A 13,311-nucleotide genomic window follows, 5' to 3' on the forward strand; every position below is an offset into this window, starting at 1 on the left:
ATCCACTGTTATGTTTTTTTTTTTATTAACGAATGAATAATTATTTTAATGAAATCACAATAGACGGTAACGAAGAGAATATTATAACACAAACATACGTTTACCATAATGACTATATAAATGTAAAACAGTGTGGTTTTTAATGAGTTTTTGAGTGTTTAATTAAAGTAGCTGTATACCCGTAGGCGGGTTAATTTTGGCTGTTGTGGACATTACAATAAGAGCCTGCGTTCCATACTATGACGGAAATAAGTTTTGGACGACATGTGGACCATTTTCACGTATAACATATTATTGCACACACATATGTACGACTGTAGTCTTGAAAACTTGCTATCTCCTCGGCGCAGTTTACTGACCGGACGTGTAGGAGATGGTCTTTATAGTGATTGCTTGAGAGTTTGGTCGAATCTTTTGTCATAACCGGCGTCGCTATATGGGTCGTTCGCGTTTAAACCGAACCCTTGAGAATTCAGTTAGGTATTTAAGCAACGGTAAAAGATGAAACTTTTCTAAAATTCTCGGGTTATCTTGTAGCGGATCAGTTTAAGTAAATCGATATAAGGGCATTCTCGTGAACTAAATATTAAACCTTTTTTTTTTTTTATTGACGATTATAAGCGTATTAACAATATGTATGGTTGTTAATACTATTTTTTCGGCGTTATGATGATACTATGCTCTAACAACAAAGCTGCGAGATCTTTCTGTAACAATATGGTACGATAGTATTAAGATGTTTTGAGCACTATTGAAAACTAAATACATTTACGAGGCTGAGACGAGCGACTATACCTACTCCGCGCGCGTGTGCATGTAATACTCAAACGATAATTTATTCAGAAACCACAATTGTATTACAATAGCCTATACTTGATTGGGCGTGCATTGTTGTTTGTTTCGCTTGCATCGTGACGTGTTTGTGTATATTTTGATGTACGTGCACATATCATCAAAAACGCTGAGCGTCTTACATAATATATTTATTATTGCCGTGTACGCATAGTATATACCCGACACATTTGGTTCGCAGTATTCCATCAATTTCATGTTATATGTGATAATTATTCCTCCGGATGTCATCGTTTGATGACCATGTGAACTTCGAGCACCTGCTCGGCAATCTCGGCAGGCGTTAATGGGCGTTTATAATGTACGTCGGAGCGATATTAAGCACTTGCCGCGTAAAAGATGGCGATCCAACGGATGTGGCTGTAGAGTATTGTTGCATAACCCTTTTTGTAGACACACGGTTTTCATTACTGTATCTATCATCGCGGCGAGTTATTAATTTTCTATAAGCCCGCGACGAGCAATTTTATTTGTCATAACACAAACGCATGCAGTAGTATCGAAGTCATATCCGAAGACGACGGCCACGGCGGTAATAAAATAAAGGATAGGAGGTATACCATCTACATGACATAAGGCAACGTATTTGATTGCACCTTACCACTGTTTACCGTATCATAAATAACGCATACACACGGGTAGTACTCGCACGAATGCAACAATAGTTGTAATTTATTGTAATTTTATCCGTCTCTTGGGTACACTCAACAGCGCCTGACAAAACAATATTCTGAGATGTTATTAAACAAGACGGCAACTTGGAGTTTGCAAACTCGTCCGTAATTAAGTGACCGGGAAGTAAATATATACATACGCACAAGCCTTTGAAACCCTATATAGTAGATAACCGCGTCGGTCGGCCAATGAGTAATATTAAAGTTCATAATACGATGCAGCTAGATTATATGTAAGTTATATTTTATTTACTTTTCTGTCCTTTCTGCACGGAGAAGTATTAGCCGATACTTACAATAAATACCGGACGTATTTAAAAGATTAAACTAAAAAATAGTCGATGTGGGGTATTTCCAAGTACAGCTAAATCAAGTAACTCAAGCAGTCAGATGGTAATATTATTATGGTCTTTGGCGAAACGTAGAGAAACAGTTGCTTATAAGCGATTTGTAACAGAAAGCAGAAACTAAAATAAAAGTTTTCGATAGCAAGGAATAAAATTAAATTAAAGATCACGGAGGTGGTATTCTACTTAGGTTTAATTTAACAGATTTTCAACTTAGATAATTTAAATAGTTGTAAACTTATTTTCAGCTTATCTTCTTTTATTTTTACTTGACAGAAAAAAAAGGCAACATATAGTATTTTAAATGAAACACGATGAAATGTTACCATTTAAAATTCTCCGCGGTCGGTCGTAAACTTTTAGTTTTCAGTAGGATAAATATTTAAATTTTCTTTATTAACATTCAAAAATTACTTATATAACACGCCAGAAAATACACAGGGCGTACAATCAAACGCTTCAAGATCATATACGCATGTTTAATTTGCAGTATAGCGATAAAAGCATAAAAATGATTTAATTTTTGTAACACATAAAAAAAAAAAGTATTCTGTAAATGACTAAAGTAACGTTTAACAAAATGCAAGAAAATGTAACGATATTTGTTTAGTCCCCATCACATTTCTACTTAACTATGATTATGATATGGTTATACCTAAAAATAAATAATTTAATGAAAGTTACAAGGTGGATAAAAGCATTTTTAATATAATAAAAGGAACGAAAAGAGCCTAATTTTATAAAAATTAAAACTAAATTGCTAAAGTCTCAACTGAAGTGATTTCAATTTTTGTTTTAAAATTGCAATACAAACATAATATACATTTTTACCTTTTGTAGGTTTTATAGTAAGTCTAACTAATTTTCTATAAACTCAATCAAAATCAGCATCTAGCCCCCATATAGAAAGTTGTAAGCTTTCTATTAAAAAAATGGAAATTAGCCTAAAAGATAAACCAGAAAATGACTTACACAAAAGTAATTTTTTGTCAAAAATTCGTCATTACTCAAAGAAAAATAATTAAGTTTTGTAACTAGATAAACATAATATTCATTTACCCTTAAACTAGTTGGTATATTTAAAATTACTCCTGGATTAACTTTTGTCGAATAATGCCTATCTTTTGCCCTTTAATAAATATCCCTTTCCGTTTCCCAAAATAAAATTGTGGTACAAGATTTTTTTTTATTACATAACATAACATAAAAATGTAATTTTATATTAAGTTGTTGAAAAATTAGCCAATAGTCTAAATTACATAAAATTAAGTAAAACTGCGGGGTGTGTATTATCAATTGGGTTTATATATTAATAGATTCCGTTTTGAAGCTCATGTGGTAATATATAGATGTTCTGGATATTATTTCTGTATAAAATTAACGGTAAGTTATAAAAAAAATCGTTCAATACAGCAATCTAATGTATATGATCATATTAATAAATAAATCATACAAAACTCAGTTATTGGCCCCTAGTGGATCGTAACATTTTATACAGTTTAACTGACAAAAATATTGTTATAAATAATTTTCTGCAACCAACATCGTTCAACACTTGCGGGAAAGAGAACCACGAGTAATGAGAACCAAAGTAATTAGTTGATTGCGCGGCACCGGACTGCTAATTAAAAAGTGTATAAACAATTACCAACTGGACAAAAAATAAAGTATGACAGTGATAAATAGAGATTTTTATATAAAGTACAAATTATATTTGATAAACTTTTCTTAAGCAACACATTTAAATTTTTTTTAAATGTTAACATTTAAAAAAAGATGATTGGCAGCTCAGACTTCTGTTGGAACTAGCGAATAAATGTGGAATAAAATAGATGTCACATAGTCGATCTATTAGTGCAGAGTCAAATTTTACAAAGACCAAAAAAAATGAAAACCCTCGGACAAAGGCAGAACCAACGGGTTTTCCTGAAACTTTTGGTGGTATAATTTTGAATGTAAGTATTGAAATGTTCAACTATATAAAATGTACGCTATTAAAACTTGACATCATCAAATAACTGATATGGTCATTAAGAAGAAGTTCCATTTCAATGAAAATAAAGAATACAAGACGGGTCTTTTCTAGGGATTAAGTTTTTGAACGGGTAATACAAAATATATATATAGGTAATTCGTATTTGTTACCAGCAGACTAATCGTAACCTCTAGAGTCTAGACTCTATTCTAACTTCGGTAAATTAGTAATGAGGAATATTTGAATATTCCATTACTGTACTTGCAACTATTTAAATAGCGGTGTCTCCTTTAATGTTTATTTAATACCGGGTGATTATTTTAACGCCCTACACCAGTTTTCTCTTAAAATATAATTGATGTTTTGTAATGTTTTTCTTTTTGACAACATTTTTGTTTATGCTATATTACGATTTTACATAACATTACAATTTTTATCTTTTTAATGTTTTTCTAGAGCTTTATCAACTTTTTAAATATAAACGGCAACGTTAATATTTTATTAACTTTATAAATTAAAATATGATTACTGTAAATGTTGACTGCTCGATAACCAGTTTGAGTAATTAGTTTTAAAGTTTAAAATTTAGGACGAGAGGAAAGATGGAGTGATTTTTATCTGCACGCATTAACCGCACTCCACTTCCCGTCCTTGATTTTAAACTTAAATAACTTTAAAAATAATTATTCAAAACTAGTTATCGACCATTCAATATTTTCAGTAAACATATCTTAATTTAAAAATCAATTAAATACATACCATTTAAGTTTCAAAACTTAATAAAGCTCTAGAAAACACCCAAAAATATAAAAATTTGAATATTGTCTCATATTCTACTAAAACATACATAAAAATATTTACAAAAATAAACATTCTGAAATTGCAATTATTTTAAGAGTAAACTATAGTGTAGGGTGTTAAAACAATCACCCGTTATACTTAAAATTTTTGAGAAAAATAAAAGGTTGGTTTTATCGTTTTTTTAGTCGAATATGATGTTAGCAGAAATTGGGTTTTCAAACTTTAATACTGAACTATAGAAGGTGATAGCAATACGTTCTCTCCCTTGCTATTTATTTGTAGACTATGATGTATTTTTTAATAATTAAGGTTCTAATAATATCAGATTTGATATTTTATCCCTAGGGGACTACGGTGTATTAGTATAACCAAAATTACATAAATGATATTACTTGAAAGTGTCACTACGATGACTGCATTAACTATATTTATATATATATATATATATATATAATATTTAAAACTTTCGAAAACTATTAACTATGCATCGATATGTTTGTATGGTTACAATAACTTATTTAATTAGTAATACCTATGGTAATTTATCTTCTATAATTTAAATATTTTAAAAATTAAATTATTATTTTTAATGTAGGTAGTATGTTTAACTTTATGCTAAGCTTTTGAAAGAAATATATTTCAAATAAAAGTTTTTTGGTATAAAAAATAATTACTATTTGAGAAATACTTATTTAGGAGTAACGATAAAGTATTGCGGCTCAGCAGTAAGTACAGTTAATGAAATAATAATATTATTATGAAAATAATTACTCAAAACTAGTAAAAACTAGCTACTTTTTTTTAAACAGAACATTTTTCTTAATTTAATTTTAAAAGTTAGAGCAAGTTTCATAATGTATATTTAATATAAAATTATATCTATTGTTCTTATTATTGTCTTAGTTAATTACGGTTAACCCCATGTGTAATTTAGTTTTTATGTAAGCAATTTAATATCTAAAATATATAAATAATTTTTTTCATAAGTCACTGCAATTCTAATTATTCTATCATGTTAAAAAGTGATTTACCTTTTTTTTTAAATTAATAATAAGGTTTTTTTGTATTCAAAAATAATTGATAAAATATGATTATTAACTGTTAAATAAAGTCAAGTACTTGACAATACTTTTATAAAGAAACATAATTTAGTAATCTTTTCTATAAAATTTCTACTTATCGCTTCTGAGTTAAACATCCATCTCGAGATTATGATGTAAACGTAATAGTTCTTATGCACAGCTTGTAGCCTATACTTATCCGGCCACATGGTCAGTTATTTTTTCGAAAAAACGTTTTAATGACCAAATCACTTCTTCTAATTAAATAGCTAGTATAAATGTCTGTGTTCGAATATGTTACCAAATCTCATAGGATAACCTGTCTTATATAAATGTAAATTCTGTATTACTTTTTAATAGTTATTATTCATATTAATTTTGAAGAGATAATACTAAAAAATACAGTAAAAATACATAAGATAATATTCAGAAAAATAAATCACCCAAAAATTAAATTAAACAAAGGCGGCATAAAAATTGAATACTATAGTATTCAATAATACCGTTATATCATGTAGTTATGATCTTGTCTGTTTGCTAGATTTTCAATAGTATCCTAAGCTTTTTGTAAAGTGTTAAAATAAGATAAATATAAGAATTTGAAAGAGATTTAAAAAACGGATTACGAATGGTAAATAAAACAAACTGTAAGCCTTGGCATTCCGAATTTTGGTAATACCACTCGAATTGCGGTTAACATTTATTTTTCATGAACTTTGCTGAAACGAATTATTGGTAATATAATATACCAATAAAAGGCGATGGATTGATTTAATTTTTTTTTTGAGCATCCAATTATAAAATAATAAAATGATTTTCTATCAATACCTACCTAATATCGAAAAAAAAGTAAAGAGATTTTCAGTAAGTCCATAATAGCTTGTAGGCGGTTTACCAGTTATGTACCAATTATAAATTCTTCGATAAAACAGAAACAGGACGAAAATATCAAGTATAAACCGAACGAGAATGTTGGAGGAAAGAATAACAATAAATCTTCTGAATAATTTATAGCTGCTTTTGGACTTTAAATTACTAAATGCATGCAAGTAGAAGAGAAAAGATTTTAAAAACTGCATTTTTTTTTAACTAATAGTAAATCTCTAACCATACACAAGACTGGCATACACATACTTAGTTAACTAATCTAACTTAATGATTAGTTAGATTAGATGATGTTAATTTTATTCCGCAACAACTTCTAGATTTTACAATGTATTGGTGACAAACGACTATTATAACTTATAAAATAAATAAAAACAAATACATTTTGCATAGCTTATAATTAATAATAAAAACGACATTTTAAAAATCAACAAAATGTTGAACAGTATGCTTTAAAAATTTAAAAACACTATAAATATACTATTACAATAATAATAATAAAATCAATAACACTTAATTCAAGATTATTGTTTTTAGTCCATTGCTCTGTTTTGCAAGAATACAAAATGCTGAAAGCATGAAAATTAATACTGAAATAGAAGGAGTAAAAATAGTCTTACTCAGAATTTTCTCCTCGTATACGTTATGTTTACATATATATATATATATATATAGCTTGTTAAAAGTTTTTAATTAATTACAAACTTATTTTCAAACTATCATATTTTTCTGTAAATATTTTTCCCGTGCAAATTATTCAAATGAATGCTAATTATTTTTTTTTTTTAATATAATCCAGATTCAAAGTAAACGCAAAAAGATCATCTAGAAAAATGTGTATTTTACTATTAATATATTTGTACAACAATAAAACTTATTTTTCTATTAGGAATCTTGTATAGTTTAAAGTCTTTTTTATTTATTTTATGAAAATATTATACAATTATAATATAATATGTACTTTTAGTTAGGATTTGTTAAAACCTCCGTGCTTCGGGCGTTTAAAGTTTAATTTCGAAAATAATTTTTGGTTTGCGAATAAGTTTTCTAACAAGTTATACACATACATTAAAAATAAATAGACCTTTTTAAAGTCTTTGACATGGTTAAACTGTTAAAGAAAATTACACGTATGTATTCACATTATTTTAAAAAATCAAGTAAAATTAAACATCTATGTTGAAAAAAGAAAAAAAATCCAAAATGTACATAAGATAAATGGTGTTTTAATCATTTTTCGACTTGTTAATTTATTAAATACTTTAATTTAATCAAATGAAGTACAGCAAATCGTATAATTACACACGATGTACGCTCGAATTAAAATGCACGCACTTCATTCGTTTTTTAATCGGTTTTTTTTTTTTGCATTTCTGTTTAATCGCGTCATTTATATTGAGCACTGCGTAATGTATGTATTTAATGTAAATCCAATAATAATAGGACAAACAAGCGTTCATTTCAATGTGCTTTTAAATAAAAAAAAATTGCAAAGCATCTTATTCCTTTTAACCCTCCGTGGTCCTACTCCTTTCAATACGGATACATTTTAAAATTACGCTGTAACATAATATAGATAGGGATAATTATTGTAAAAAATGTATAACATAATAGTATATATACTTTAAACGCTATAGTTGATTTGAATTTTAATCAATAGGTAAGCATATGTATTAAATGTGTATTGATTTTTTTTCTTTTAAAACGATAAAGATATAGAAAATAAAAAGAAAATATTTTGCCTCGATATGTTTCCCTGTGACATGGGAGCATTGATCGGCAATTTCGATTAGGAAAAGTCCATTTTCAACGCTCATCTTTGAATGTCCTGGGAGGAAAAAATCAAACTAAAAGGATATCTCTTTTTGACACATTTGACCATACATCGTGAAAACACGTAAGTTTCTATTATATACGACTTCTCGTAGCACCTTCAATAGAATCTCCTAAGCGGTACATAAGCATTATTCCTTATACACAACGCCCGTCGTATATCTTTTAAAAACTATTTCGATTTTTGCTCAAGTGACCTATTATAAAAATGGCGAAATTCTCATGGTTAATAAAATATTGTAACTGTTAATGGCACCCTGCACCGCGGTAGCCATACTATTTAAAATAGTAATACAGCTTCTAAAATAGAATCTTAACTATTAAGTTTGGTATGTTAATAATTAATTAAACGTTTTGGAGTTTTCTTTTAGTTTAATTATATCACGGAAAGTATTTCCCAGTAACATTCTTAAATATAATTGTTCGGACTTGTGCTCGGGAATTCTTTCTTCTTATTCTTTAGTTTATTAAAATACGTCACAATACAAAATACATTGTTACAAATAACTTGTAATAAAGTAGAACACGTTATATTTCGTTACATTTTAATCCTATTAAACATTTTTGAAACTTATAAGAATGACAAACGATAATAATTATTAAGAAGGAATTATTATTAAGCAAAATAATTTTCAAGGTACTTGCGAATTTATTACTCTTCGGCATTTTAACGATTTCAGCTTATTGTCTTTATACATTTAATTTCTATTGTCACAATTGTTTTTTCATTATAACTTATGCTGTTAATTATTTACTTATTAAACTAAACTTGATTTCAATATTGTTACTACTGTTTTTTGTCTTCTGCGTTTTTAACTTAGTTTCAAACTCCAAAAATTATTGGCTTTTTAGTTATGCGTTTCGTTTCACATAAACTAAATGAATAAAATACATTTCAACTATTAACCTAAAAAGATTCCAGGACCTACTTCTTATCATATTGTACAATCGCATTGATCGGAGATCATAATATGCGGTCAGTACTAAAAGTATTTTTGTAGGTCAATAATAGAAAAGATTCTCTCATTCCCCTCCAGAAATCTAAAAAAACTCGAAAAGATATTTACATAGCTTTCCAATTTCGATTTAAAAACTTTATAACTCTGTGAAAATTATGAAAATAATAGTTAGGTATTTTTTATTTGTATTTTTAGATGTTTTTTTATCAAGTCACGGCTAAACCATAAAACCAATTTCAATCCCTCCTTTACTACTCTAAGTTTTTTTATGATAGTAATTGATTTGTGCTTTCAAAAGTAATGCTTCCCTAATAGCCGCTCTTTCCAAATAGTTATAAATTATCTTTAAATCTCATTAATTATTAATCAATCTAAAAATCATTTCATATTTTTTATTTAAAATTAAAAAAAATAAAATGTTACATATGTAACGTTGTCAGGATGAAGAGTAGTTTGGTTAAAACATTTACGTAGTATTGAACATTAATAGAAATTTGAATAAAAAATAATAATTAACAGATTAGACTTGTTCACATAAAACACATAAGTTCGATAATAATAATAATAATAATACAGAATAATGTTTTGAAATTCTACGGACCAGTATGTTAACGGTCAAAAATACATTAAAACAGTATAATGGTTGTTCATACAATAAGCGCTTTTGACATTATCAGGTTATAACAGACTGTAGTATTTTTTTCTATTACTTCTATTACTCTTTATAATTAATAATAATAATATTCTACAAAAAAAAAAAACCATTTTGAGTGTCGATATAATGTTTTGTGTATAAATAATTATTATTAATCCTATTTAAATTATTTTGAGTTTTAATGAAGATGGGGTGAAGAACAAAATATATTTATACTACACATGTTTATTATAAATTATTATACAAACACATACATTAATGTTTGGCTACTTTCCCAAGGCAGTTTTTTTTAAATAATTACGTGCCCATTATAATATATAATATTTTATAATACAGTATTACCCAAAAATACCTTTCATAAAAAAAGCAAACGTTTCCATTCTTACAAAGTGAAACGGATATAATTAAGGCAGTCTTGTTTCCAGATGAAACCATGCGACATATATTTATTGTTTTATAATATATTATTTGCTGTGTATATTATTAAATTTTATAATTTAATCGTTTAGTATACGTTTCTTATAATTATTCTACTTTTGTTTTTATTATTGAAAATACTGCGTAAGTAAATATCTAAAACTAAATTAGAACGCTGGTTTCCCAGCTAACATAACAGTTTTTCCCCTCAATATTTCTATAACAAGTTTCTTAAAACTTTCTTTTTATGATTGCTATGGAACTGCATTGATGTTTGGTGTATATAAGAAAACGTCGTTTAACAGTTGATAACTTCACGACTTTAATTTGTCCAGCACTACTCTAACCTTGCCTTTTTAGCAATATTGGTACATTTATCCGAGTAACTGAATTTAAATTTCAACTATTATAAGAGGCGGATTCAAGGGGGACTGAAGCACCTCCCTCACGTATTTAAATTGTGTACATGAAAAGTTTATTTTTTAATAATATAATGTAATAGAATATGCATTTGATTTGCTATGTACACTTTAGTATTTATTTCTTTTTCTTTTTTTTACATTCAGATAAACTTTAAATCTATGATTATTGCTTATATTATGTATTTAAAGTGAATTTTTTCTAGCTTTAATTTTTTTTTAAACTTATTCTTTATAATTTTATCTCGTTTTAAGTATTATGAAAATATATTTTGCAATACTTTTTATTGTAACACGTAGCGTTGTGTATATTGAAAAAAATAAGATAAACCTGATTGGTTTTACATTTTTCTTACAGTAATAAGCTACACAAATATGTAGATTACCTACTGGTTATGGTTATAGGTAATATACTTTCAATTCCACTAGAAAATAAAATATTTCAAATTTCATATTTGAAAACAAATCACTATTTTCTTCTTGAATTTTATTTTTGAGATATATATTTTGGCGGTATCTATACTCGAGGTATATAATTTAAGCGTTATTTATTAACATATATAACAGGCAAATAGGAGACTACATTTTTCTGAACAATATGGACACACCATAAAAACATAGACAGGGTTTCAGCTATAAAATAGACAACATCTATATCAAGTTTTGGAACATTCAATTTCAATACTATTCTTTGTTCCATTTGAAATGCTTTCCGACCCTAATAATGATCATACGCCGGATGCCAGTCGTCTTTTTCGTATAACAACAATAAAATATAAATAAAAAACGATACAGCTCTAAATCATTTTTGTAAAAATTGAATAATATAAAAGGCAAATGCGAATAGAAAGTTCGGTATTCAGATATTCGATATTCAGATTATTTTGTCGATTTGGCTCAGACCAAACTAATGGCGCATAAAAATTCAAACGTATCAAAGCCCCGTGTTTTGTAACAAAATCAGTATCGGTTTTTTATCGTAAATACTGTCCGAAACGATGAAATAACAACAATCGTTAACAAAATTATTATAGGAAACATACTGCTTTGCATGCGGGTCGGCGTCTAAAATTGCTCACTTCCAACCTCGGAGTTATACCTCATTAAATTAAAATACTAAGAATTCGAAAATAAATTGCTAGTGCTAGACATTTGTTAAAAAAAAAAAAAAATGTAATTTGTGTTCTTACTTGGTGAATAAAAAACAGTTGCGCAACACAGGGTAACGATGATGTCGTTGTACAGGCGGGTGATTTTTTTCAAACAGTTCAAACGCATGATCCGGTCGAAATAAGACGGCCGTCAATCATAATAATAATAATATCAATAATTATTATAATGCCGGAGGTTAACTTCAACGGAATCGGTGCACGCAACGCACTTGGATATCGTCGACGACACCGTCGACGGTGGACAACATACTCTTGATGATCGTGGCTAGTACAAATCCGGAAAATCCCACGTTCATTTTGGTGATTTGATTTTCCTTTTTTTTTTTTATGATAGGAAGATCGGTTGCAACTACCGGCGATGACGGGGAGTTCCGATTTTCCTTTTTTTTCCAAATAGACCACAACGCGCGCGAGCAAACTGCGCTCTGGGCGGCCGCTAATTGGCACCGGGGGCTCCGGTCGGTGGCGCCCGCAACGACGTCTAGCGAGCACACGTGCTTGGCTATTCGGTTTATTTACCATGCACGGGCTTGTAGCGGTTCTCCGAAAAAATAACTTATGCCTTATACATTGAACCCGTTGGCGACTTTCGGTATGTCGGTGTTGCAATATTGTTTGTTTTATAGTAAACAATACGAATTAATTTGTATTTGATAAAATCAAAAAAACTAGGTTGCCCCAAATACAAACCTCGACGCTCGATCGCTCATCATAGTCGCCTGATTTTTCGTTATTGTTTTTGTTTATTTATTGAAGTCGGCAAAGGTGTAAGTGGGTTTGTTTTGAAATATCAACATACGGTTCGACGAAAATACAATTTTACAGAGCATACAAATTCTAAATAGCGTTCAATAAATTTCGAATTGAATGTTAAAGTCAACGAGTTAATTCCGAGAGAATATTCGCATTTACAATTAACCTATTTCAGTAACACGCATAGGGGTGGTATTTCGGGATAGATTCCGGATTATAATTGTACTTTGTTTTTATAAATCCTAATATAGTTAGGTACTGAACTCAATACATGGAACACGTATTCAAATTGAAAAATGTCCCCATACGGAAGGCAGCCATATTTTGTGTGCTAATTTCATAAAAAGTAAAAATGCTACGTCACTTTTCCATGATGTGTATTAAAATGTTAGGTTAGGTGATGATTACATAATTATAACTCCGTCATATATTTGATAAGTCAAAGAAAAAATAATAAATATCATGGACAAAACAACAACTGTACACAAAATGACAGCCTCCTACCAGG

At 28.6% G+C, this 13,311-nt stretch overlaps 1 protein-coding gene across 1 annotated transcript in view; it reads right to left on the minus strand.

Annotated features, from left to right (window-relative positions):
* Nucleotides 1-12,463, minus strand: part of LOC126838508 (uncharacterized) — a 51,403-nt gene extending 38,940 nt beyond the window's left edge. Inside the window, exon 1 of the mRNA XM_050572999.1 lies at nt 12,069-12,463. Coding sequence (XP_050428956.1) covers nt 12,069-12,156 — 88 coding nt within the window. The 5' untranslated portion in view covers nt 12,157-12,463. The remainder of the gene's footprint in view (nt 1-12,068) is intronic.
* Between the last annotated feature and the right edge of the window lie 848 nt (nt 12,464-13,311).

This window comes from Adelges cooleyi, unplaced genomic scaffold (assembly GCF_023614345.1).
Source record: "Adelges cooleyi isolate 19-005CV unplaced genomic scaffold, UGA_ACOO_1.1 ACOO_flye_CR_arks_rails_tigmint_CR_PRNA_30, whole genome shotgun sequence".
In the NCBI taxonomy this organism is placed as follows: Eukaryota; Metazoa; Arthropoda; class Insecta; order Hemiptera; family Adelgidae; genus Adelges; species Adelges cooleyi.